Source organism: Lipophrys pholis (assembly GCF_963383615.2).
Source record: "Lipophrys pholis genome assembly, chromosome: 21".
Classification (NCBI taxonomy): Eukaryota; Metazoa; Chordata; class Actinopteri; order Blenniiformes; family Blenniidae; genus Lipophrys; species Lipophrys pholis.
The window spans coordinates 2,965,222-2,992,225 of NC_137649.1; the positions used below are offsets into that span (position 1 = coordinate 2,965,222).

The window sequence follows — 27,004 nt, forward strand, 5'->3', positions numbered from 1 at the left end:
TCATTATGTAATAATGCTGAATATTGGGATAAAATTATTCAGTGCATATTCCAACCTTTACAAAATGTGGGAGTTGTTCTTTCTCTTTTTAAGAAAATGTCATGAATTGATGAATTATGTAATAAACCAGTGAAATTGATGCTTTGATTAAACCATCAATTTAGTGCAATAGATTTGTATTGGTAGAACTTGTATTTATCTATTCCAGGAGAGTCAAACTCATTTCCACCGAGCGCCACATCAGCATCATGGCTGCCCTCAAAGGGCCAAATGTAACTGTAAGACAGTATAAATGTAACTAAATATGATGTCAAATAAATGTAACTACTCCATTTTACTTATTCATATTATAAATATTACATATGCATTTGCATAGATAAAAAAAATTATTTGCTAGTTATATATATATATATATATATATATATATATATATATATATAGTTAGTTAGTTAGTTTGCTGTTAAGTCTAACTTTGGCATACTTACCACCGTACTTGGTGTAATAACACACAAAACACAAAACACAAAACACAAACAGTTTTTTTTCCTTGAAGCACAAACATGGATTCTCCTTCCCATCGTTCATCAAACATCCTTTCATCTGCATCAACTTTTCTCTTCCTGGACATTTTAGGATCGATTCTGGGGGCATCTTAATCTGGATATGTGCAGAACTACTTCCGTGTCAACAAAGGCACATGTAATTACTGTATTTTATAGAATGTTTGAACCTGCGCTCAACAGACGAGCACCCCAAGGCTTGCACTCGTGGGAATTTATTTTAAGACACATAAAATTACGTGGCGGGCCACATTCGGCGTGCGGGCCTTGAGTTTGACACATGTGATCTGTTCGTTCTAAGTTTATACCGTCATTTTGTACAATTTTGTGGTTTTAATTGTTCAATTTATTGTTACTATTTCATATTTTTTGCCTGTTTTGTGTCATTCTCTGTTTTTTTCCATGTCATCAAAATGATTAATTTATATTTGCATGTTTTTGATTGTATGCACATGTAGAAAATCCAAATAAATTCATTAATTCATCATACAATGTGGTTTCATTTCCTCAAAAAAATAAAGGCTTGTCCAAATTCTCATTGGCTTGTAACTTTAAAAATCGACCAGCGGGAGACGTTTTAAGTTTTTCCTGATTATTTAAAATAGAATCATGTTTACAGATAGAGGACAACATTTTTTGCCAGATGCATCAAATATTTATATTTTCATCAGAATATTTTGGGAAAACAACAAACAACAACATACAATTGGTCATTGATGGAATTAAGAATTTTTTTTGTGTTTTTTTTAAGCTTTCTATCATCTATAAAATTTGCACATATTTCAGATTACATGTTTATGTATTTCAAGATTCCAAAGTGACTTGCTTTAGATCTGTGTTGTTATATTCTGGTTGCTATATATATATATATATATATATATATATATATATATATATATATATATATATATATATACACACACACACATACATACATCCATTTTCTCCTGCTTATCCGTTTCCAGGTCGTGGGGGTGACAGTCACCTCCACTCACTTGAACCCTCTGCCAACTTGAGTCACTTCGCAAGTCAACGCACTACCTCACCTTCATAACTTTATTATTTACTATTGCTTAGATTGTTGTATATATTGTATAGTATTTCTATTCCTATTGTTATTTTTTTTACTCATTTATTCTTGTTTGTTGTTTTTTTGCACTGCAGTTTGCACTGATGGGAGGATCGCAATTTCATCTGTGCTGCATGGCAACATGCAGCATATCTGACAAATAAAAAACTTTGAACTTTGAAGTCTGAGCACCGTCACCCAGATCACATCACACCACTTAAGAACCTTCCTGCAGGTGGTGAGTGCATATATAAAATAAATAAATAAATAATATACATATATATGTGTATTAATATTTTATTAATTTTACAAAAAACTTTATTTTTTATTTTTTCTATATTATACTATATATTATTATATATATTATATATATATTATATTATAATTATATAATATTATATAATATTATTATATTTATATTTTCTTTCTCTCTCTCTCTCTCTCTCTCTATATATATATATACACACACACACACACACAAAATCCATCCATTGTGTAAACGTTGTATTTCATGTGATGTTTGTTGTTCTTTCTTTTCTCCATCCTGAAGGTCAGTGGAAGCAAACTGATCTTGACAGTGTGTATGCACTCGCTGCAGTCTGTTCTCTTTTAAATTCCTCTTTTAAATCTTTTTTCATGACTTTTTCATCACATCCTGAAACCTTATTGGAGAGGAGACGTCTGTCCAATGTGCTGCTCCACCGCAGAGTCCACCAGGTTTCTCTTCAATATGTGATAGAAACTCTTGTATGATTTGGGACTTCCCTTTACTGATATACAGAATCCACGTCCCACTGTTGATATCTGCAGATATTCGTCTTCTTCACCATCTTTGACTAAACTTCAAACCAACCCGGAGCAGCCTTCCTCCCTGATCGGGCTTCAGTCCATCATGACGTTGGGATTATTTGTGTGATTCTTCATGAATCCTGATCTCTCAGCGTCTCATCACGCTGGACGTTCTCATCCAAAACAACACAAACTCCGACCGGCGTCGTCCCTCTCCAAACCTGGCAGAGCCACAGCGCGGCTCGGGGCTCAGCTAATGTAACTGATTGGATTTAAATGAGTTTATCCTCGCGACACTCAGGAGCCTGTCCTTGTGCGTACTGATTTTTTTTTCCCATGACATGTTGTCAGCATAAAGTCAAAGCAAATTGTGTTTGCTTTGCTTGAAAGCAAATAATTTCCCTGGGCTGCTGCTATGATCGCTGGAGGACAAGAACAGGTTGTGCATAAACTGTTGAGCTGAAAACGAAGTTGTGCTGTGGCCTCGGCGAGGCGCCGCTGCCTCCCAGCTCTCCTCATGTGACGTCCTGAGTGAGTCAGAACTCTTCGTCCTCTTCACTGCCTTCCTCTCCCTCAAGATAGACTTCCTCTTCAACCAGCGCCAAGAAACACTCAAGTTTCCTCCTGGAGTCGGGCGTCATGTGACAGAGGTCACTACAGATCTGTAGCTGGTCAATTGAGACTTCTGTTCAAAAGTAGGACACCAGAGGCAAAAACACCCCATCATGGTACCGAATGAATGTTTGAGTCAAAATGAGTCAATAGAAACGTCATTTTCATGCTTTGCTGCAGTTCAAACCTCGAAACACCAAGACTGCAGGTCAGGACTGTGAAGGTAAACCCAGACCAGCTGGTTAGACCCAGGGTTGGGTTAGGTTAAGTTGAGGTTAAGTTAGGGTTGAATTAAGGCTAAGTTATGTTTAAGTCTGTGTTAAGTTGGGGTTGATTTAGAGTTACGTTATGTTTAAGTGAGAGTTAAGTTAGGGTAAGCATGTCTTTTATAGTTGTCTCTTTCAACATCATCTTCATCATCATCATCATCATCATCATCCAAACTCACATCACATGAGCTTGACTTGAAAGAAATGACATGACTGGTATTGAGTCTGAACACACGAGGTTCTATTTCTTCTGGCTGCATGAGTGAGGCGAGTAATCCTAAAGATCCTCCACAGTTCAGCCAAACCATCGCGGCGAGGCGACGAGTGGCAGCCTGAGGGACCCTGAGACGATGTGGACGGTCGTCCAGTGGTCACAGTCTCAGCGTGTGACGCCTCAGGGAAGCTGACCTTTTCAACATTTGGCTTCGCTTCAGGAGTTAATCCCATTTTTCATTTTGCGTGAAGTTCTGTCATGTCTGACGTCGAGGTCCTGAGTCTCGGCTTCAGCGACGTCGTTTCAACCACTGAAACCTGGAACCTGAGCGCAGGTCAGTCCAGGACCAGAGCTGCAGAGTTTAAAACATCCTGCAGGGCCCACGGTGTTCATGAAGATCAACACAGAACCCACCTGTGGCCTCCTCCTTGGTGGTGATCTCCAGCCTGGGCCCATACGTGCCGTACCCCGCCTCGGTGAAGGCCCTGATCTGGAACACGTACGCCGTGCTGGGCTTCAGGTTGTTCACGGTGGCCGACGTGGACTTGGACCTCACTGTGGAGTAAATCCGATCCTTCTGATCCTGCAAAATGAAGCAATAATCCTTTTATAATCGAAGATTAGTTTTTTTTTTTGTTTTTTTTTAATCCAACTGGACCAAGAGAGAACATCTGAGTGTGTCAAAAAAAAAGAAGTTATAATTGCGATCAACTGAAGTGTTGTTATCTTAAAAGTCTGGACTTTGAACGCAGTGAGAAATACTTCAGAGGATGCAATTACCTGAATTAAATATAGATGTTTGATCCAGCTTGGTACACACAACCAGAACTTCGAGGTCACTTCATAAAGCAGCTTCATTTAAATGTGAATTTCTTCAGAAACAAACTGAATTACTCAGGTTGAAACAGATTGTAATGGCTGTCTGGTTGAAGGCAGTGAATCTGGAGAGCAGAACTTTCTTTATCTCCATCCTGCTGGATTATTCTGGACCGCATGAGTTGAAATCCTGCTGCACTGTGTGACTTTAAAGGTTCTGAGCGGCGAGGTTTGAATAGTGAGGACGTCTTTCAGCACTACACTCATGCTCTGCTGTTTGTTTTGTTTACTTGTGGATGTTGTTTTTCCTTGGACACTGAATCAACGCGACCCGGGTTGGACCAGACGTCTGTGTTTGTGGCTGCTGCAGTTTCCACCTCACCTTAAAACCAGGTCATTTCATATGTGCTGAGCTTTTTGAAGCCATTTCTCTGAAGGTTGCACTCATGTTTTGTTGGTCTTTATGATTTCCCACATTATGAAAAGTACATCAACATGCTGTCCAATTGGAAATGTCCCACTGCTAAAGCTCAGTGAAATCAGATGTCCTTCTTGGTGTTAGCGTATCAGAAGACACGAGACGGATGTCTGGACCCTCCAAACTAGTTTATACATCACTGGTTCTGGATAGAGTCTTGTGTGAAGAGGAAAGTCATTCTTACATTTGAATTGTATTTACTTTGATTTAATTAGGGTAGTATCAAAATTAAAATATAAAAATGAATGTGAATAATCTTGAAATACTGTTGTCTTCATGGTTGTAGGCAGAAATTGGTGTTTTGAGTGTCTATCAGAAAATTCTGGGTGTCCAAAATGTATTTGGTCAGGCTGGGGGGGTGGGGACATTGTTTCGTCTTATCCTCTTATTAGTTTTTAATTTAATCAAATTTAATTGACGTACAGATATCAAATAGTGTCAACCTTTTGGAAATTAAAAACGAGAACGATCAGAGGTCCATGGATTTAGTCACACCCGTGTGGATTCTGCAGATAGAATTCCTCAGAATCTTGGAAAGGAAGTTCCTCCTCTGTGCTTCAGCATTTGAACGCATCAAGATGAGTCAGAGATTTACGAACCAATCAGAGGCCGCCTTTCAAAAGGTACAGACCACATGGTATCAACTGATCAATCACGTTGCTCGTTACTGGAACCGGAAAACCAGAAGTCAGTTGCGAGTTGTTTAATGGAGACGATAATTTGCTATATTTTGGCGAAAAAAGATGAATTTAGACAAAATTAGACGGCGACAAGCAGTGAGGGACATTATGGACATATTATAGAGCTATTTCTTCGGCCGTCATTTCCGAAAATTAACCGTCTAAATGACGGCTGGAGGCTCACTGCCTAAAACCATGGTTGTCTTTCATGATAATGTGCCTCATCTTTATTTACTTAATTTTTTTGTAAACGTATTTAGTAACCTATTTAGACCAGCAGAGTAAGCTTTTCATTGGACAGTGAAAATATCTATTTATCTGAATATATGACAAGAAATATCTTGAATCTTGAATATATCATTGTGAGAGCAGTGTTGGCTCATGTTTAGTCCCTCACGATGGTTAAAGCCTCGTGTGACACTAACTTTATACACATTTCACTCGCTCATATTAATAGTGCTTTTGTCATTTATCTGCTGGTTTTATTGCAGAAAGGGACGTTGTCAGTTCTCAGCTGCATGAGCGCGCCATGTGACCGACAAGTGAGAAAGAAATGTATTTATATTGGAGCACGTGTGACGTGAAGTGAGTGTGGATGACAGCGGAATGGATTCTTTTCATTGTTTCCAAGCTCGTTTTTGGCTCCAATTGAAGAATTTACACTTTCGATCAACCTCTTGTTATGTGCTGTAAACCGGTGGAAGGATACAAAGGATCCTCAATTGTCGGTGCGGCGGTGATGGCGCCAGCAGGCAGCCTGCCACCGGGAAGCATAAACACATATGGAAATATCTTCTCCATCAAGGAAGGCATTTGGATGCGCGGGCTGCCTCGTGGTGTACTTTGTAGTTGATCTGTAAATGCTGTGCTCGGCAAAAGGCCCAAATGGAATGCCAGGGTCTGTTAGGGCTGTATTTGTTGTTTCCAATTTTCCACTTCTACAGCTGGGCGGGCCACGGCCACGCTACGTGACACAGGAGACTGATTCGTGCGCCGGCACGTCGGACGGCGGCGGCCGGCAGGACCGGCGGCTGAAAGCTCCCGCTAGCCTCGCCTTTGATACGCCGGGTTAAATTCGCTCCATTAAACCTCGCCGCAATGAGCTGATGCGTTCAGACTTGAAACACAAGGAGGCAGCGGTATAATCTTTGTGTGTGTGTGTGTGTGTGTGAGAGTGTGTGTGTGTGTGTGTGTGAGTGTGTGTGAGTGTGTGTGTGTGTGTGTGTGTGTGTAGATAACAGTAACAGATTGCTAATTCTGGCAGTGCGGCGGCCGCGGGTTGCGTGTGTGTGTGTGTGTGTGTGTGTGTGTGTGTGCTAACATGAGCGTGGGCGCGGCTGTGAAGGACGACAGCCTGATTAAAATCTTAGGAGCGTCTCATTCATTATTGCAATTACGAGACAAAGAAGGTACTTGCAGAATCTTTGGATTCCACTCACAGGCAGCGAGCCCACAGAATGCAGAACGGGGAGTCGGCAGGCGCGGCGAGCGGGAAGGAGGACACAAAGACAAACAAAGCGTGCGGCAAACTTACTTTCTCGTAGTATTTGATTTCGTATTCGGTGATGACGCCGTTGGGCTGCTGGGGCTCCTGCCAGGAGAGCTGGATGCTGCGCTGCTGCACCTTCTCCTTGATGACCTCGCTGACCTGCGACGGAGCTGTTTGGAGAAGAGAAGTGTCAATAAGCCGGTCCCCTCACGAGCTGATGAATATTCACGGAGACGCTCCTAAATGTTTACAGCTCTGGAGCAAAATTTCAATTACAGCGCAAACAGCCGACGGTACGTCGCCCATCCCCAGCCAGTCAGACGGCTGGCACGCAGAGATTATGAATGACGGTTCAGTTCAATGAATTCAAACACTGGCAGTGGAACAAGCAGGCGGTGATGAGAAAGCCTCTCAGCGGGAGGCGAGCGGACCTGGACGTAAAGCTGACTGATTGACTCATAAAAACAGGTTTCAACCTGTTTTGACAAACTCGGGTCGCGTTTTCTAGACACCGACATCGTGCTGCTGGAATTTGGTGCATTAGCGTCTTTTATTTGTCATTTTCTTTAAAAAAACAAAAAAACTTGAAACACGCCCAACCATTCCCATTGCGAGCACGTTCCTATTCTCATCATAAAGAAGTCTTTTATGCCTTCATAAGTGGGAGATTTTCTCTGGTGTGTCACGATTGCCGCTAACTGTGCAGCTGCTGCTTCGTCTGCGTCTTCAATTACCTTTACAGTACATCATTATCATCGTCATCGTGATCATAATCACCTTCATTTTGCAGCACTCCGGTGAGGGTGGGGGGGAGGGAAAAAAAAAAGAGGGCACGCTTTTTGGATTACTAAAGCTCACCCCGAGGAGATGATGCTTTCAAGAACAACAACAACAAAATGCTTACTGCAAATGTGCACTCTAAACATCCCCGAAATCCTTTCTGTAAACATACTGTGAAATCTTGATGACTCACGCTGCTCTTGGGGGAGAAACATATTAATTAACACATCTTAGCAGGTTTGAAAAGCCGTCCTGGGGACGACCTGAACTCGGAGGTGAAAGCCACTTGTCAGGCGTCGAGCTGCGATTGGTTTCCCGGCTGGAATCGTGAGGAGTTTTAGATGACGCAGGCTCAGTCGATCGTGTTTAAACGACAGAACAGAACAAGCGGTGAAACACGTGGAGTGACTCTCGCAGGGCTGCACCTTCGGCCGGAGCAGTCGGAGCAGCAGGAGTGTCGGTGCCTTGCTCAGTGACCCGTTGGGAGCAGAACTCTGCAGCCTTCGCACAGCGTGACCCCCGATTGTCTTCGTGACCTGCCACTAATGACTCCGGCTGGATTCAAACCTCATTAGGCCTCATCGGCATTCCTGACAATAACGCGCACGACAGCAGACACCCGAGACCTCGTGAGAAAACCTGCTGTTTTGACGTGTCTGATCAAAATCCCCCTCAGAACACACAGGGAACAATGGCTGGGGGGCTCAGCACCGACTGAGTTCCTCTGCCCAGTCACAACAAGCAGTGACTGCATCTCAATGCCGTTCAATTTGGCTGCAAACACACACACACACACACACACACACACACACACACACACACACACACACACACACACACACACACACACACACACACACACACACACACACACCCAACATCCAGACAGCGTCCTTGAAGCACTTCACCATGGTAATGCTGGTCCAGCTCCTCCATGATGCTTCTCGTCTGTGTTTCCTGCTTCAATCTGACATTTCAGCCTCTCAAGACGTGAACAAGCACAAAGTTACTCGTCAACACTGGCAGCCATTCTTTACTGAACAACCTCAATCGTGCTCATGTTGCTGATGGTGACTCTATCCCAGTATTTTCTCGGCCTGCTAAAATAATGTTTGGTTATTCAAGCTGATTGCTATGTACTTGGAATAGTCGCCATGGTAACAAAATAAACAAACAAGCGTAACAAGAGTAGGAATGTCTGTAATTGGAGTGAGATGAGGTAAGTGGCTGGATTAAATCTGGGATTTCCAACCGAGAAACCAGGATTGTAAAACAGTCCATATCAAACTGAACTCTAATATTTCACTGGAACAAACATCATTTGGATTAAAAAAATAACAATAATTTCAATCTGTAGCCAAGACGTTTTCATGTGTAAGCAGACAAAGTACTTAGTCACTTCTATTGGAAAATGTAAATGTTTCTATATTGAGAGGTCAGATGTTTGACTTGTGTTTGTTTTAGCGTCAATAAATGATTAAAAAGTAAAATCTGAAGTATTTTATCCTTATAAAGTTTTTAGCTTCAATATAATATCATAAAGAAGTAGGTTAGCCTCCTACAGCCACTGAAACCTCAATATTATTGTGTGTTTAAACCTGAGCAGATGAAACCAATGTAATATGTGTTCTCCCTCTCATGGCAACTTTAAATCTCTCAAGTCATCTTATGTTTCAGTGAGAAAATACCTAATCTGCTGTTTCAAGATGACGTGACGTTCCCTCTTCTTCCATATGGAATGTTTCCAAATGTTGTGAAAGCACAGTGCACGTTCTGTTTTGAGGGAACTAATTCTGATTCCATGTTGATTAAGAGATGTTCAGAATCTCCTCCCACAGAGCGAACGTATCTACCATGGCTCCAGACAAACTTGGTCGACACTGAAAACGGCTGCGAAAACAATGAGACAATACAAATACCGTGACGCAACTCAGGACTCTCCTCAGTTAAACCCGAGCTTAGGCGTGGGGCAAGCTGAGAAAACACGGGTTCCTACACGTGCCGTGACGAGACCAAGGTTTTGGAACCACTGACCCGGAGCACAAGGTGGAGAATCAAACAGTGGAGTCTGGACTGACAGGGGAACATCCTCCATCCAGCCTTCACTGTCACAGTTACACCGTTTTCTTTGAGTTCTAGAGTTGAAGAACCACGTCTGACCCAGTAAACCTCTTTGGCCCGGCAGGTGTAGAAGCAATGAGTCAGCGTGGCTCCGCCTTCATGGCTGACGGAGAACCTGCGGCGGCATCATGAGATCACAAGTCGTCACTCCAGCAGGTGGGTTCCAGCCTGGAAAACTTCGGCAAGTGTCCGACGGAGGAAAGGAACGCTCCTCCGACTGTCCCTGTTTCCCCTGCAGATCGCTCAGGTGGCACGGAGCCAAGGCCACGAATGACCGACTGGACGATAGGAAGAGCAGGAGCACTCCGTCGACGTCGGCCCCGTCACAGCCCACCTGAGGGGCCTGGCGCAGCGGAACATTGTCTAATTGTTATGGCGGTCTGAAAGAGGCTGTTTGCTAGTGACCCTGAACGCTGTCGCCTGAAGCCATCTGATCCAGAAGCGAACCTCCGCCAGGCTCCGCGTTCCCAACGCCTCCTGAATACATTAGACGTTTTTTTTTTTTAATATCCTCCGTCCTCCGCCGCGGCCGGCTGGCTGGCCGCCTCTCGGAGGCGAGAAGCGGCGCGGAGGTAGTTCCTTACATAAGAGCCGTTCATTGCCCCCGTGCTCGCCTCGCAGGCCGCACCGCTCCTGCAAACTCATGTATTAATTACTGCTGTTTTCAAGATGTGCTGCTGTGTCTTCACGCCTCCAGAACCATCTGTGTTTGAGAGCACAAGATTGCTGCCGTTTAACGGCGTTTCAAGGTTTTTAGCAGGTTTTTTTTTTTTTAATTTGAAAAGGAAATTGCAATGAAAATAATCCTTTGGGTTCAATGTGAGCGATGCAGGAAACAGGGACTTTGTACAAGTTCGGATCTCATACAGTGGGTGGAATTAACAGTGACCCCTAGAGGCCAGATGCAGAGTTACGTAAAGTCTAATAAATGTGTGCTAAAAGGGTTTTAGGATCATTTCTGCCTGATGAGTTAAAGATGGTGCTGCGCGGACATTCAGGGAGACGACGGCTCAGTCTGTGTGTCGGGCTTGAAGCTGTGATGGTTTTCACTGCGGGGGGGCGGCCGCCTGACGTCTGACGGCTCAGTGAACGGGGAGATGCTTATTGGTCACCAGAGGAAAATGAAAAAGGGCAATCTGAACTGTGGTTTGTATAGATGTGCAGTATAAGACATGTTACAGTCCGGGAGTCACGTCACAATGTTTCACAAGATGTTTACTGCTGACAAGACTGCTGTGTCGTTATTCTGATGGAAGGGAACTCAATATTCAAACAATGATTCCCTCTTTCATGAAGTCTTGTGGAATCAGGAAAGTTCTTTCTTCCATAGACTTAATCATATATTGGATCAATATATCACAATATCAACCTGCACAACATAAAGATCACAAAAACACGGCGCCTTCATGATGTGAAAACATTGAGCCAATCAGATGACGCCTGCTGCGCCCAGCAGCTCAGGGGTAGACACTCATTACCCGAAGGGCCACGTGAAAAATGATCACTACTATTGAGCAAAGAGACACAAGTTGAGTTTTGCTCATTCGGAATGATCTCTCCATGAAAAGTGGTTTATGAGTTACTCTTGTACTTCTTTACCAACCGTTGTCTGGAAATACATTTTTCAAACTTTTGAGTTCAGTAAAAAAGTGAATAATAATTAGATTTTCTCATTAATTGTTTTTTTTGTTTTCTCACTGTGAAACACAAACTTAGTAAGGTGACAATTAGCTCGGCTAGCCAAGTCGCTGGACCAGTAGGACAATGATAATAACGCTGCTCCGATCGGATCTGTAGATATTGGATCAGGGCCAATATTAGCAATTTTACATTGATTACATATCAGTAAATCCAGCCGATCACCTCGCAGATTGTTTTTAACGTCAGCTAACGTCCACTGAACCTGCTGGAGACACATAGCGACGAGTAGCAACCGCGTGGTTAGCAATAGCAATCCAGTGGCTAACATGTCAGCAGTCTGGAAGTAAAACAATTCGACGGCCTGGTCTAATACGATGTCAGCACAGAGTTCAAAATGTGATTTATTTATTTTTTCTTCTTATTTTACTGAAAAGACTTAAAATAAGTTCTTACATCATTCTGAGAAGAATTCTGATTCTATAAGTGAGTTTTACAACAATTCTGGCTCAGCAAAGCTTCTTATAATGAAGCTTTTAGCTTTAAAAAACTTAGTTGCTACTAAAATATACTATAAGTATATTTGCAATATAGCAGTAAGAATGTAAGTATCGGCATCGGCAAAGTATTGGTCGCGGCCGATTCTCGGATGTGAAAAATCTGATCGATATCGAGGTCAAGAAGTGTGATCAGGAAATCACTAGTCAATAACACAGACAATCACGATCAAATCATTTTAGAGTTAATAAATCCTATAAAAACTTTGGTTGAGGGTTTGACGCCCACATCGGCGCTCGATGGTTCCCGTCGCTTCTCCATATCTTGTTACAAATGAAAATTTTGCTGACTAATGTTTTATGTAGTTTGCGTGTTCGGAAGAAGATTCTGAAGTCACCTGATTGGACGAGGGTGAATCCACACAAAAGCAGAGCGATCCTGTGCATCAAAACCCTGAGCAGCACTGAGCGGCTGAAGCCAGAATCAGGCTGATGTGTCGGTGACACCGAGACAAGCACATGGAATCTCTACAAACATTCCTACTGGAATCATCTCGGCTTCTCCGTTAGAAGACGAATTTCCCTCTAAGATGAAATCAGGTCTGACACTGAATTCCTAATCTTCTGGTTGCAGTTATGCTGGGATGTAACGCACATGAGATAGACCGACGTGATAAACATCACTTCCCGGCTCTTCCTCTCCTCCAGCACCAAAGCGCTTAATGGAAATCTGGAATCGTGACGCTTCAGGCAAAATCAGTCGTCACTAATTTTTCACTTGAGGTTTTTCCTGAAGAGTTCTGTGCTGGATATAAGCTGTGCTGACACGCGGCAAAAAGTATTTATCGTCACATGAAGGCTCCATTGATTCTTTTATCCGCGAATCTATGTTAACGTAGTGAAAATGCTGCTTCTCCAGCAGCTCCATCATATCCAGTGTTTCACACATTGACAGCCATTGATGCATTTAACACACCGCGTACGGTCGACGCTGCTTTCCCGTTTTATCCCTGCAGAGCTCGGCGTTTACAGTTCAAGGGAGTGTGGTTATTAGACTGAAGCCTTTTTAACACATCATCTCCAGCAGCGTGTGAAACAAAAGACTGGCAGCGGCGACGCTAACGAGGTCTGACTTCATCAGGATTACTTCTGCTTGGTGTTGTGACTCGGCAAGTGGCTGCTGCATGTGTGCAGCTCAGGAGGAATGAGCGTTCAGCGAGCGGCGATCCCGTCAGCCTGGAGAAAACTCCACGTGCGGGACAATTAGAGGAGGCTGACGCCACGATGCACTGCAGCGGCTTGGGCCTGCGCTGACTCAGCAGAACCGTAACTCTCTCAACGATCAACGTCAACTTGCATGACCTCTGTAGGACAAACACTAGGAAGTGTTTTTAATAATTGCACTTAAAGAAAATGTTCAGTACCAAAATTGTACGTGTGAACGAGACATATGTCTCGGTTTAGGTTTAAATAAGAACATTTGAAATGTAGTAAATGAAGTGAAAACAGTCTTTCAGGAATAAATCCCGATTGTTGAGAACGTTGGTGAATGCAAAGGAAACTTCTTCTAACAAAATGTTTTCCCTCATCAAACCTTGATTTAAATCCCAGGTTCACCCTCAAACAAAGTCTTTCTGCCTCGTTTTAGTCGTTATTCCCAGTACCTGATGAAGCACAGGTTGTTTCTGAAGCTAAATATATATTTTTACCTAAATGCAGAAGTTCCATAAAGATCATCTATAAAATCCTGCAGTTCCGAAGCAGATCAGCAGGTGAGTTTAAGGAAACATGAGTTCATCCCCACGAGAGAGCCTCTCTCTTTTTCCTTGGTGGAACCATGAGAGTGAAGGTTAAAACCTGGCAGGAACACACACTCCACACACTCCACACACTCCAACCTACAAAAGTAAAACACCTTGAAAGCAAAAACAAACGGCAGTTTTCTATGTCTGCTCCGCAGATTCACTGGCCTGAAGACTCCGAGACCAGATTTGAACGACCAGCTATTTCTTTAAAAAGGTGTTTTTGCAGAAAATACTCCAAATCCACTTGACCTTCTGGAACTTGTGAAGCAACCAACACTCGGCTCAGGATGGAGTCATCTCGCTGATAATCTCACTGCCTGAAACACATAAAGCTGCTCCCAGGACAAGCCAACTTCATCCCGATGACACCGTCAAAAGGTCGTTTCCTCGACAAACCCCCCCAGAGTCAAAGAACACTGGTAAACTGACGGTTCTGAGTAAAACAGCTGGAATTTGCCTTTTAAAGCCAAAGCAATGCGGGGAAGTTTAGCTGCTGGTTAAATGATAAACAGCTGAGAAGGAAGAGCGCTCTGGCTTGCATGAGTTGGAAATTGTTGGATTTCGAGGCACCGTCTGAGTCTGCCTCGGCGTCGAGCCGCTGCCATGCGGTCCTTTCCTGGTGGGGAACATTTGTCTGCCTGTGAGTGGAATCCAATCTGAATGTTAAGACGGCACCGCGACTCCACCTGATCCACGCTGGCTCGCCTCGCCGGCCGATGTTTGTGCATTGGTATGTTGGTGCTCACTTGTCTGTGGAGGGTGTGTGTGTGTGCGTGTGTGTGTGTGTGTGTGGGTGGATGTCATCTCGCTCCCCAAATACTCCTCACCTGTCTGGCTGGGGAGCCAGACTGGATGTAGCTGGCAGCTCGGCTCTGAAGGCCATTCATCCTCTCAGCGGGAAACACACCTGAAGCATACTTGAATGAAAAAGCCAAATTCCCTTTAGGAAGCAGAGCACGCTTGGCGAGTCACAGAGTAAAGGATGGAGGACGATAATAGACTGAGGCTCTGATGAATGTGAAGGGAACTGTCAGAATTGGTGTGACAAGCTTCTTGCTCTTGGGCTACAGAGCCACCCCCCCCACCCCACCCCCCCCACCCCCCCCGGCTCTGTGCACAACGTGGCGTTTTTACCAGCCGCTGCCAAGTCCACGCTGCTCAGAGGCAGACAGGAAGACATGCTGAAGGTGTTGCTGGTGGTGTGGACCGAGGGATGTATAGAATGACGGAGGACTGACAGCCAGAACCTGAAATCTCTGGAATCCCTCTGGTGGCGGCTTGCAGGGACGACAAATGCTGCTGGAGCCACATGAAGTCTGATCAACTCGGCTGGAATTTATTTTTTGAGATAAAACTGGCATATCATTGACAATCCCACCGAGTGAAGGGATTACTTGGGTGTAACGGATACGGTCTAATCTTTGTGAATGAGCTTTGGTATCAAGGCTACAAGGGCTAATTTGACTTTTCTTTTTCCAGAATATCAACATCGGTGTTTCCATTTCAAGTCTCTTCAAGGTAACTCCGCTTCCATCAGGAGAAACGTGTCGCAGCAGCTTCACTCATTCACTCTTTGTACGTCAACACAAACTCTTCCACCGCATGGCTCAATCAATTATATCACTTCTTCCTGCTTCTGGTGCCCAAATGTTTTGCTTTTTGTCCATCCAGTGAGCCGCGAAGCAGCAAGGTACCAAACCAGCACAGTGACATCTGATCAGCCCGATTCCAATCCAGACACGAGCCTGTTGACTCGTCAGAGACTAGTCACATTCATTTTGATGGTTTAATGATTAATATTCAGTTCCAACACGTCTGGATGAGCTTGAGGTGAAGGTGAGTTTTACTCAATAAGAATTATTAATCTTCTCATTGTGAGACATTGTGTCCCCGGTGATACCTCGTCAAAGCAAACGGTTCTGGTCCAGTTATTCACAACAGTCTCAAACTCCCAACATGACTTCTAACCCTTCACACAAAGCTGGAGCATGCTCACTACAGCAACACAACATAAGATCACCCTAAAACAAAACCTACAGCCTGATGTGTCTCTACATTATCCAACATGATAAAGGTAAACAAGCAAACCCCCCAGAAAGGCACATTTAAACATCAACACCCATCTTGAGGTGTCAGATTTTCTATCTAGAGCCTCAATTCCTTTAAAAGCTGCCGTCAACGTATCACCCCTCCGATCTGAGGCCAACTGTCTGACGGGTCTGATAAAGCCACAAGTTGAACTCAGACAGCCTTGAAAGTTCCCCTATTGATCAATCCCATCAATATAATGAGTCTGAACTCCAACCAGAACAACATGAACCACTGACTAACCTTCCATCGGTTTCATTCTCTATAGCAGCATGCGTTCGATCCCTTCACCCAACTTGTAGTGTTGTTTTTATTTCTTCCTTTTCTTCAGGTCAGCTAAACTGTATAGTTCCACACACCTCACCACAGGAATCTGGATCCAGGCACTTCACAAAAGCAGCACATGTTCAACCATGAATTAATAATATCATGTTTGGAAGATTGTGATATATTGCCGACATTCCACATCTATATTTAGTCCACCATTTCAGTTTTTTAGCTCATGATCGAGGAAAACAGATCGAACAGACCTAGAACTTCACCGAGGGCTGGTCGATTTGGTATCAAAAAAAGAATCTATCATTTTTTTAAAGAAAAATTTGAGTTTCGATATTTTTTTTCTCTCAATGCACTTAGACATCAGATATATTGTCAAAAGTGCAACTTTATTGCTGTGATTGTTAAAATGCATATAAACAATCCCAAAATAAAAAGTAAACACGGCTCAGCCATTCAGTAAATTCGAGCTTTAACCAGGTTTAAACAAACACACAAGCAATGTTAGAGCGGAACGGACAAAATGCCCAAAAACTGAGGAGGAGAAAAAAGTTCAATTTGCAAAATAAAAATCTTTTTTAGTTACAAATTTGATTAATCGATTAAATCGATTATTAGCCCAGCCCTAGCTTCCCCTCAATACGTCAAAGACAGAGCTTCATGGACACCGATTCAGCTGATTAACCAAACCCTCCCCCAGCCACCAGAGCGTCCAGGACTCCCGGCTGGACACGGCCATCCCCTCCCATCAGCGGATACCAATATCATTTTTACACCTTTTTCATTCCTATTCAGCTCCAACGCTCCAGGGTGAAGTGTACAAAATACCCTTGAAACAGGCGTGTTTGAAAATAGAGTTTTAAAGAGCCGGGCAGAGGACGGCGTGCTCGCCGCATAACAATGGCGGCCGAGGCAGGGACACCTTTAGTGACCATGCGGGGGGGTCAAAGGCGGCTCCGTTTGAAAGCAATTAGCAGGGCCTGATTTGAAGGAAGGAGTTCTTTCATGTTCTATAGGACTGACAGCTCCAGAGGTGACGGGATGATTATTAATATATATCTGATGCAGCCGCGGCTGACAGCTCGTCATATCCGACCCCCCCCCCCACTCATTATCCCCGTGTTGAAGGGCCTCACTATCACATATTCACATCGGCGGTGTCGATCGACGGAGAGGCCTCAAATCCAATTCTCTTTGCCTCACAGCTTATTTTGTTTCTTAACGCGGCCTGATGGAGATTGTGCTTATCAAGTGATCCCGGGACGTGTTTGGCCGTAAAGCCAGTGCTTCAGAAGTCAATGGGAATTTCTTCACATGGTAGAAATCCTCCTGCAATCCACCCTGCGCTCAAGCGAGGAAATGTTTTTGGGTGTTTGGAGTCGCAGAGTGCACCGCCCACGCCTCGCAGCACCACCCCCCCCCACCCCCCGTGCGCGTGCATCTCGGCCAAGCCAGAAATCGCAATCACAGCGGAAGGTCAGCGGGGGGAAATTGCATTCATGCTACACTGACATGCACACACAAGGCGCACTGTGCATGATTGCCCCTCCAATGCCTCCTGACAGGGAGTTCATTCTAACCCAGCGGTGGAGCGCCGCCGCCGCCACCGCCGCCACCGCCGCCACCCCCGCCACCCGCTCCTCATGCAATATCGAAATGCCATTCAGGAGCGCAACAGATGCAGAAATCATTGGTCAGCTTTGTTACATAATTGTTAAACCGGCAGGGAGCCGCTTACTGAAGGAGCACTCAGCTTTCCTGTGTCAGTGTCCAAATTAGGGAGCAGAGCTGGCAGCCTATCATCAGCTGCTCTTAACACGCCCTGATTTCTTGGAGTCAGCCAGAACTGGGGCTGCGGCGGCGGCGGCCATATTTATCTTCCCTCATGAGGGGCGAGAATAGACTTGTTCTCCCTCTAATGTACCAAGGCCTGAATTTACATAATGGTGCACCTGTGATGCTGAAACGATCACGCCGGGCGCTCAGCAGCATCTCGGGGCGATAGGCCGAACACGCCGCCGATTTAGTCTCACCTTTTCCTGAAGCCAAAACAAGATGCCTCACTCCCTCCATTGCTATTACAGACCCTTTTCTTTTCTTTCTTCACATTTTCAAGTCACAAAAATTTGACTTAAGACGTTTTAATTATCAGAGAGGATCCAGAGCGCTCTGGTAAATAAAAACTCCGACAGGAACACAGATAACAGGTTCCAAACCTTTTTCTTCCATATTGGTTGAAAGTGTTTAATGAGTAGAACCAGATCCAGTGGATTAATAAAAGCAACACTTTCATTTTGAGGTACGCCTTCAATTTAGCATTACAGTGTTTGTATTTCTTATTTTACAGTATTGACACGAGCATTAACCAGAAATCTTAGATTACAGTGTTTTCTTCTAATTCTTGTGACATTTATTTCAGCAGGTTGCTTAAAAGTGTTAAAAGACGCCTTCAGCTCCACGTTTGGTTCATGAAAGAGCTCAAAACAAGTTGGAATCTTCAGCTCACCTTCATTCTGGTTTGACGTCATTCAAAATGAGTCGTGCTTCTTGTTTTAGGGTTTGTGGGAACAACTTTTCATTAAAATCCATCAATGTGATGACGAATTATGTGAAACGCCATTTTAAGAGATCTTCCTGAAAACATCAACTATTTTGTCCCGACGCGTGGAGTCCCTGTCGAGCTTCAACATTTAGAGAAAAAGGTACAAGTAGTCAAATTGTTGTCAAAAAAGAGGAGTTTTCACCGAGCTCATGCAGACGTGTGTGAAACTGAAAACATGCCTCCAGTAATAAGGTGAAGAGAAGTAAAATGTAAAAAGTGATGATTACACTCCATAATAAGCCAGCCGGCTCCCCTCCACCGCCTCACAGGGATAATCTCGCTCAACTTTTTCTAATTCCGAGGCTCAACTCAAACTCTGAAGTGCTCGGGGAAGCATGTGACCGCCTCAGAGCAGAGCCACAGCGACACTCCACCAACCCCGTAGTCTGCTTTTCCTGGCGCTCCCCCCCCCCCCCCGCACGACGTACGACACGAGCAGCGAGGCAGAACCTGACCACAAGCAATCAGCTAAGACACGCTGTCATCGGGCCGGGTGTGAAGTGTCACTTCCTCGCTCTGTCCTCTTCAGAAAGCCGGTCATGTTCCAGAACGTCGTGACGATTAACAACGGGGAACGTACGCTCGAGGTGTGCCAGGAGTGAGTATTTAACCACTGATAGAAAACCCAAAGCCTTTGATTTACAACCATCAGCTGGGAGGAAAACACGGGGGAACCCACTTGTTTGATATGAGGCCCACAGAATGAGAACCGTTGTTGACTTGCGCTGGCAATTGCAATTATGGTGACGCCACCCAGCAGGTCGCCATGTGTGGATGTGACGTGATGGGAGGCGGCGGGTCGGGACGCAACCCAACACTGACTTTCAGGGAGGTCGCAGGAAAGAAATGACACAGAAGAGAGTGAGTAAACGCTAAAGCTTTTGCTTTTCCATCTGAAGCCACTTAATCAGAGTAAATCCCCAGGAAGCGGCCGGCCGGCGGCGGCGTGATGCACCGGCCGATATCCTCGCATTCAATTGCTGAGTTTCCTGAAATCTGCTGAATTCATTGCCTCGACTGCCTTGATGAAGTCATGAAAAAATGCCACGCAAGTCCAAAACGCCCCTCCGCCCAGCCCGACTTGTTTCCCCGGTGCAGCAGCGCGATAATGATGCTATCTGAGCCGGGGACCGTCGGAGGGAACTCGCTGGGAAACAAACAGGGAGCGGGCCACGGTGGGAAATGAAAGCACTGGTACTTGTTATAATGTACATGCTCGGCTTTGCTTATCCGCCGCCTCGCTGACCTTTTCAGCTACAAGCAGCTGCGAGGCACGTCTTTTCAAATCCACCAGCAGGCCAAGCAGAGATACGCACACACAGCGGCTTTATCGTTCATCTTAATAAAACAAAGGGTGCCGAGTGAGCGAGGCGCAGAGCCGATTACGGCGGGAGCAGCGAGCCGCTCTGGAGATTCGCAGGAGCTCGCTAAGCAGCCAAACGGCCTTCCACCCCTCTGCTTCCCCTGAAATGTCAAAGCTCCGCCCGAGGGGCCCCCCAAACCCCCCAACCCTGATTGGACATCTGAGCTCTGCGGGGATTGATAAGTGAGATAATTCACGAAATGCGCCGTGCGGCAGAGCGGTGGCGCGCCGGGGTCACAGTCCTCAGGCGCTGCTGTTATTTTGGAGGTTGCCGCCCCTACAGTCACACTGATCCGGGTTCACGCGGAGGCAGCGGCTCCTGACACCGCCGATCATCCAGAAAGCGCTAACGTTTGGCATCCGGCGCGAGGAATCTACATTTCACACAGAATCTCTCTGCATTCCCCAAAAGAAAATGACCTGAAACAGATGCTCGATGTCCTGATAAATACAATGGAACAGTTCTCTGTTCTGCGTTCCCGCTAATTGAAAACTGCTCTCGCCTGTGGTTTGATTGTTTTGTGGCTGACTTACAGAGGATGGAAGCACTTGAAGTGCATCATAATGATTTTTCATGATTCTGGATTTTTTAATTTGTTTCAGACATTTTAGTTTAAGTGATTTGACAAATAGGAATGAACATGGAATCTGTCTTCTATAAAGAATGTCAAGCAATACGCAACGTTTGCCCAACAATGTCAGAACATCTAAAAGTACCAACTAATCCCTGGAACATCAACCCGGGAGCTCGATTCATTTCTGCACTTTTTAAACTCTGAGACTTCGATTCAAAGAGAACAGGCGGTGAAAAGACTTTTCTTCAGTGTTCTTTTCCTTCTTTGTTAGTTTTACCAACACATCCTAAACTACAGCGTTCACACCAAACCAAATACCAAAGTCAAGGAGCAGGTTTCTCTTCATTTGGAAAGTCAAATAATTATTGCAGCTCTAAAAAAGTTGTAAAGGTGTCATTAAATTTTAAATATGAACTTATTGAAACGTTTTAAAGACCTAAAAAGGTTGTTAGCTCAACATTCTACACACCTTTTGTCTGACATTTGTGTGAAATATGAAGCCAATTCAAGGCAATATTCAAATTATATATCAGAATCTGTCTGGTTCAAGTATCACCAGCAAATTCACACGACATGTGGTAACCGATGGAGGATCAGTGCAAAGCGACTCCCAACAATGAACTGAAGACGATCTGCACGTGTGAAAAACCTGAAACTGCAAGTTTGTGTTTGTCTTTTCAAAAGTTCACCTACATTTGGAGGGGATCATGTAAACACACTTACTGCTGGGATTAGTTCAATTTCAATGAGCAAACTTTGGATTTTTTTTTTTCCAAAAGCTCCATGTGAAGTCTGTAAAGTTGAGCCAAATTCAGGTGGGAATGACAATAAAAGATTCCACTGGGAGACTCTGTTAAACCCATGTGTTCATCTTCTGAACCGCTCCATAAAACCTGGGATGACGGGGCGATGACGTCTCCTGGACCGGTCCAGAGTCGGTTCCATTCACTTCCAAACCCAATTGATTTGAGAATAATCACAACTATGTGGGTGAAAGTGATAAAAAAAAAGCATAATAATTGGAAAAATCCATCAATCAATCTAAGACATGTTGCTTTACACCAAGAATATAACGAGATATCAAAAGACTGTAAGTATCTAGAAGTAAGAAGAAAAGCGTTTGAGTACTAGAATGACACGAATCATCTGAGGGGAGATAGGCTAAAAGATAAAAATACATGGAAAGCGTGTGTCTGCTTTCACTCTAATTGTGTGGCTGCTGCTGCTTTTGCACGATGTGGCGACACACCATCGCTTCAGGGCTGGCATCATAAACATCCATTTATTATAGAAATACGTCTGTCATCAGGACGATGATCATATTAATCAGTGCTCACATGCTCTTTAATCACGGCCTTGGACCGGCTCCATCCCGGGGAAATCACATCCAGCCGCCGCAGCGATTTTGCACGGAGCTGTCTGGTCCAACACACCACTGATTGCCAGGAAGATCTGGGCCAGACCTGCAGTGGAGCCAGCCCCATGTGAACCGACAGGTTCTGGAAGGGACCCTGACCAGAGAGCCGTTGGGGAAGACGCCACTTATCACGCCGGTCAGTCACCTCCGATCTGCCGACAGGTTCAGTACGCTCACCAAGCTCCTCTTCTCATATTCCACATTGAGAAAAGAGACAAAAGTCTGCCTGTGCAGCAACACAAACCAACCTGCACTCTGACAAACGCTCCAAAGGACACACAGACAAAAACTACAACTGATCGCTTCTTAAGCCGACACCCTCTCGCCACAAGCTGGCGCTGCTGCGTGCCGCGGCTTTCTAATCATGGTGGAAATAGATAGAAAACATTCGGTCAGAATGTAAGGAGGTAACGTGTGGAGGTTGAACGCGGCTGAGCAGTGGGTGGTCAGACACTCCCAGCAAGTAGAGAAGTCACTCCTGATTGTAATCAGTGAACAGTGAGAAAAGGTATTCAAATATTGAAATCATAAGAAATGTGAAGAAAGAAGGCTAAAATATCAAAGAGCTGAAGTTTCAGGGTTAGGGACAGAGTTAGTGTTCAAAAGTTGGGATGAAGTTACATTTCAGACGTTAGATTAGCAGGTAAGGGTTAATCCAGCCCTGGATCCAGTCATTAGAAATCTGCACCTAAGGCCCCCTTGCATAAAAGAATACAGAATATATGATTCTGTCACGCCGTGTGGAAAGAGGCCATTTTAACAGCCTTAAGGGGAAATAAAAGTAGATGTTAAATGATAGTAAAATAGCAGATAGGGACACTTCTAATGAAGGAGTGACTCCTGATGCCCTTGTGATTCTGATGTCTCTCTCTTTTAAAAATAACTGGCGCTGAAAGGTATTAACGCCGGGGTCACATCCACACGGGAGGGAGGGAGCTGCACGCTCCGCTTTTCTTCTCTTTGTCTCAAACCGAAGCGAGGCTGAAGCCTGACGCAGTGTGAAGACAGAGGCTGGGCGCCGCCGACAACCTGACACCGAAACTATGGACGCTCCGAGCGGTAAAATCACCGGGCGATACGGGACGAGACCGGAACGCCCGGCCGATGAGGAGCAACACTCCAGGCTCCACAGAGAGGTGGCGCTAAAGCCTACTCAGTGGCCGACTGTAGTTTTTATGAGATTGGCTCTTCCCCCCCCCGTCTGTCACCAGCAGTGAGCTCTTCTATCACTCAGCCGTCGGCCATGAGCTCACTTGATGTCTTCTTTCTGCGCAGACGAAAAGCAAATGACGGGATGTTGAAGGAACCAGATGGCGGGGAAGGGAAGCGCTCACGACTGGGTGTGCCGCGTCACGCTCCGCCAATAAAACACACGCCGGGCATGTTTGTCCTGGAAGGCGGCGGCTTTTCGCACGCTGCCTCTGAGAACGAGGGCGGCCCTTCAACATGCCCGAGCTCTCTTTTTTTTTGTTTTTGACGCTGTCTTAAGTTATGGAAGCAGTAAATGGATTATGATTAATGACGGGTAAGAAGTGACTGTGTGAACTCAAACAAGTCTGTCACAAGTCACCATGTGGAACAATCCGGTTAGATCAAATTCATCGCCGTGATTTATTAGTGGTGTAAAAGCCACAAGAGTCTTAGAGAGAGATAATTATTCCCAGGCCTGTGACGCCGCGGCGCTGCCCCCGACCCCCGCCGATGAGTGATCGGCTGAAGACAAAGCCGCCTCTCAGGTCGCCCTGGATGAACGGAGAGCGAGCCGGCCTCCGTCTGCTTCTGCCTCACAGAATCCACACCTCAGGTTGACTGAGAAACAGTCCAACTCTTCTCATGTTCAAAGAGTCTGCAGGGAGAAGCGAAGCGGGGCTGACAAGTCAAAGAAAGACGAGTACATTTAAAAGTTCAAATGAATAAACATGCGTCAGATCTGTTTGAATCATTATGGTCGAGTCAGTTGGGGAAAATAAATAAGTTGATATGAATAAAAAAGGTTCAAATTAAAAAACAGAAACAGAGCGCCTGCAATTGTCAAATAAAGTCGTTATTTATTTATTTATTTATTTATGATTTGTTCAATTTAGATATAATTAAAAATGTAGTCAAAAATCTAAAAAGACTTCTATTTTGCTTTTTTTTCTGCTAGTTTAAGTAGAATCAAGCAAAAACTGTCTGACTATAGAAGAATAAAGAATTTAGTAGTGAAAAAAAGAGGAACCAATAATGTCAAAAGACCATTTTAAACGTAACAAAGTCAATTATGGACTAAAACGTGAGAGTGCTGCCTCATGTGTTATATTACAATTAAAATGGCCAAAGTTATTGCCATATTGGCAGCTTTCACATCATTGTTAGTGGTTGCTATATGACAGAGCACCTTAACTGATCCTGGACTATCAGATCTAATTTAATGTACTGATTTATTCTAACCCAAAAGTTTTGACATTTAGTCAAAAAGTCATTTCAAAATATATTTGTGTAATTTAGGAGAGAAAGTCACATTCCAAATAAATCTGTGTGTTAAACAGGACGGCGTGCTCTTGAAATTGTCTTTTGTTTTTTTTATTTATAATGTGAAAATAAATGAGTTGAGATTAGTTCAAAAGGCTGAAATGATGGCCGACTGTTGCTGCACGAGGAATGCCGAGTCGCTGTGAGGAAACACAAGTGATGTATTGACGCCCTGAACTGGGTCGGAGGAACGACGAGCAACAAGAAACCGCAAACTGACAAAACGTTGAGCCAAAACCTTTACGCACGACGGCCAAAGTAAGATTTGAAGTAGTGTCCTGTCCGTCCAGGCCGGTGCCGGATCCTTGTGCAGTCGCACTATTTCAGTCGGGGTCGGGACTTTCCAGGAGGTCTCGACTGGACTTCTCCTGCTCAGGCGGAGCCGAGCTGACGGCAGGTTCACCGCCGCTCTGCAGGCCGTCAGGAGCCCGGGAGGAGCTGCAGGAGCCCGGGAGGAGCCGCAGGAGCCCGGGAGGAGCCGCAGGAGCCCGGGAGGAGCCGCAGGAGCCCGGGAGGAGCCGCAGAAGTCCGGGAGGAGCCGCAGGAGCCCGGGAGGAGCCGCAGGAGCCCGGGAGGAGCCGCAGGAGCCCGGGAGGAGCCGCAGGAGCCCGGGAGGAGCTGCAGAAGTCCGGGAGGAGCCGCAGGAGCCCGGGAGGAGCCGCAGAAGTCCGGGAGGAGCCGCAGGAGCCCGGGAGGAGCCGCAGGAGCCCGGGAGGAGCTGCAGAAGTCCGGGAGGAGCCGCAGGAGCCCGGGAGGAGCCGCAGGAGCCCAAGGAAACTTCCAGAAAAACACACTCTATCCTCTTGCAGCCGCTTTCAATCACCTGCTTTAGGTCTGCGTGGACACAACCGTAACTCTTTGGCGAAATGACCTTTAAATGAGTGAATTACCGAGCGTGTGTTTTGGGAGGGTGGCTGTTGTGTGGCGGTATGAATGAACGCGCTCGCTATGTGGTTATTTCCAGATAATTAGCCTTGAAAATGTATCTCGGGGAGCTTGTCTTGTCGCGGGGACGGTCTCCTTGGGGCAGAGTGTCCCTGTTTTACTTGCCAGCTACATATTGGTCTTGATAATGACTCTTTTTCTTCTGCGGCTGGTTTTAGCGGAATTTACTCCACAATACCCAGCGAGGGCGAAACAAATAACAGCGGCTCTAATGAGGTGTCAGAGATCATCAGGGAGGCCGGGGCAGGGAGAAATAACGCCGCTATCGAGGACGGCCATCAAAAACCCTCCTGTTGGTCCGGAGGTGGCACCTGGTGGGATTAAGCAATCCAGCAAAGGGAGTTTTCACAGCAGCTCCATTAGCCACGTAATGTTTTCTCAATTTGGCTGTTTAAAGCTTCGCGGAGAAACAACAGAAGCACTCGACACTCATACGGAGCAAACAAATGACTGGACTTCGGAGTTCGGACTGGCTGCCAGAGGGAAAGTAAACCTTTCAGAGGAATTAGATTGAGATTAGCACAGCGGAGGTAAACATAAGGCCCTCGGGCCAAAACTCAGCCAGTCGAGGATCCGAACCCGAAGAGGAGCGAGCGAAGTGCTGAGGTGACGAAGGAAATCTAGTTTCAGTAGACGAAGAACAAAAAAAGAGTTTTCAGAAAGCTCTCTCTCTTAGCGCTAGTGAAGTAGCATTAGCACACTGCCAGGATGAAACGGTAAAAACATGCAGATGTCCAGAAACACTGACTACCTGAAGCTTCTGCAGGTCTGGACCGTCACAGAGGAACAAAGCCAAGTCGTGTTACACACTTATAGATAAAGCAGACAACGTGCAGCAGACGTTTTTTAGGCATTTCACTGTATTTCTATTATAAATCATAACTGTTTTAGTTGAAATTCGTAGGTTTTGTAAATGAATCAAACGGTCTCCAACGTCGGCATCGAGACAAACAGGAAACATACAGAGATGTGGTTGTTTATGGACCGATGTCCTCCTGTCTTACTGGTCCACTGGAGATCAGGTTGGTTTCATGTGGCATCTGGATTAACATGAGCTGAACGGCACACTGTACGACACCGATCAATAAAGTTTTGCTGCGTGCAGATTACACCGTGATAACCTAAGATGAATCGTAGCCCCCGACGAAGTGAGGCCACGCCGTCGCACAACAACGTGATAAAACAGAGACTGAACGGAGCCTCGCCGTTGTGGAATTTATGTGTTAGGAGAGAATTCACATTAAAAAAAAGTGAATGAGGAGGATATGGACAGGAAGAAAGCCGGCCCTGGAATGTGAATGAATCAAAGTGAGCTTGTCTTGTTAGCGTCTGCTTAGCATTTTACTTTAGCATCTCCTGGTCATTTTCCAACAAAACACACGACGTGTAAACGGAGCAGACGGGTCGCAG

At 45.1% G+C, this 27,004-nt stretch overlaps 1 protein-coding gene across 1 annotated transcript in view; it reads right to left on the bottom strand.

Moving 5' to 3' along the window:
• Positions 1 to 27,004, bottom strand: part of epha7 (eph receptor A7) — a gene marked incomplete at its 3' end in the record, with an annotated part of 117,371 nt that overhangs the window by 25,993 nt on the left and 64,374 nt on the right. The window contains exons 6-7 of the mRNA XM_080490810.1: positions 7,022 to 7,146; positions 3,928 to 4,096 (exon numbers count right to left, since the gene is read on the bottom strand). Of these exons, the coding sequence (XP_080346936.1) occupies positions 3,928 to 4,096; positions 7,022 to 7,146 (294 nt within the window). The remainder of the gene's footprint in view (positions 1 to 3,927; positions 4,097 to 7,021; positions 7,147 to 27,004) is intronic.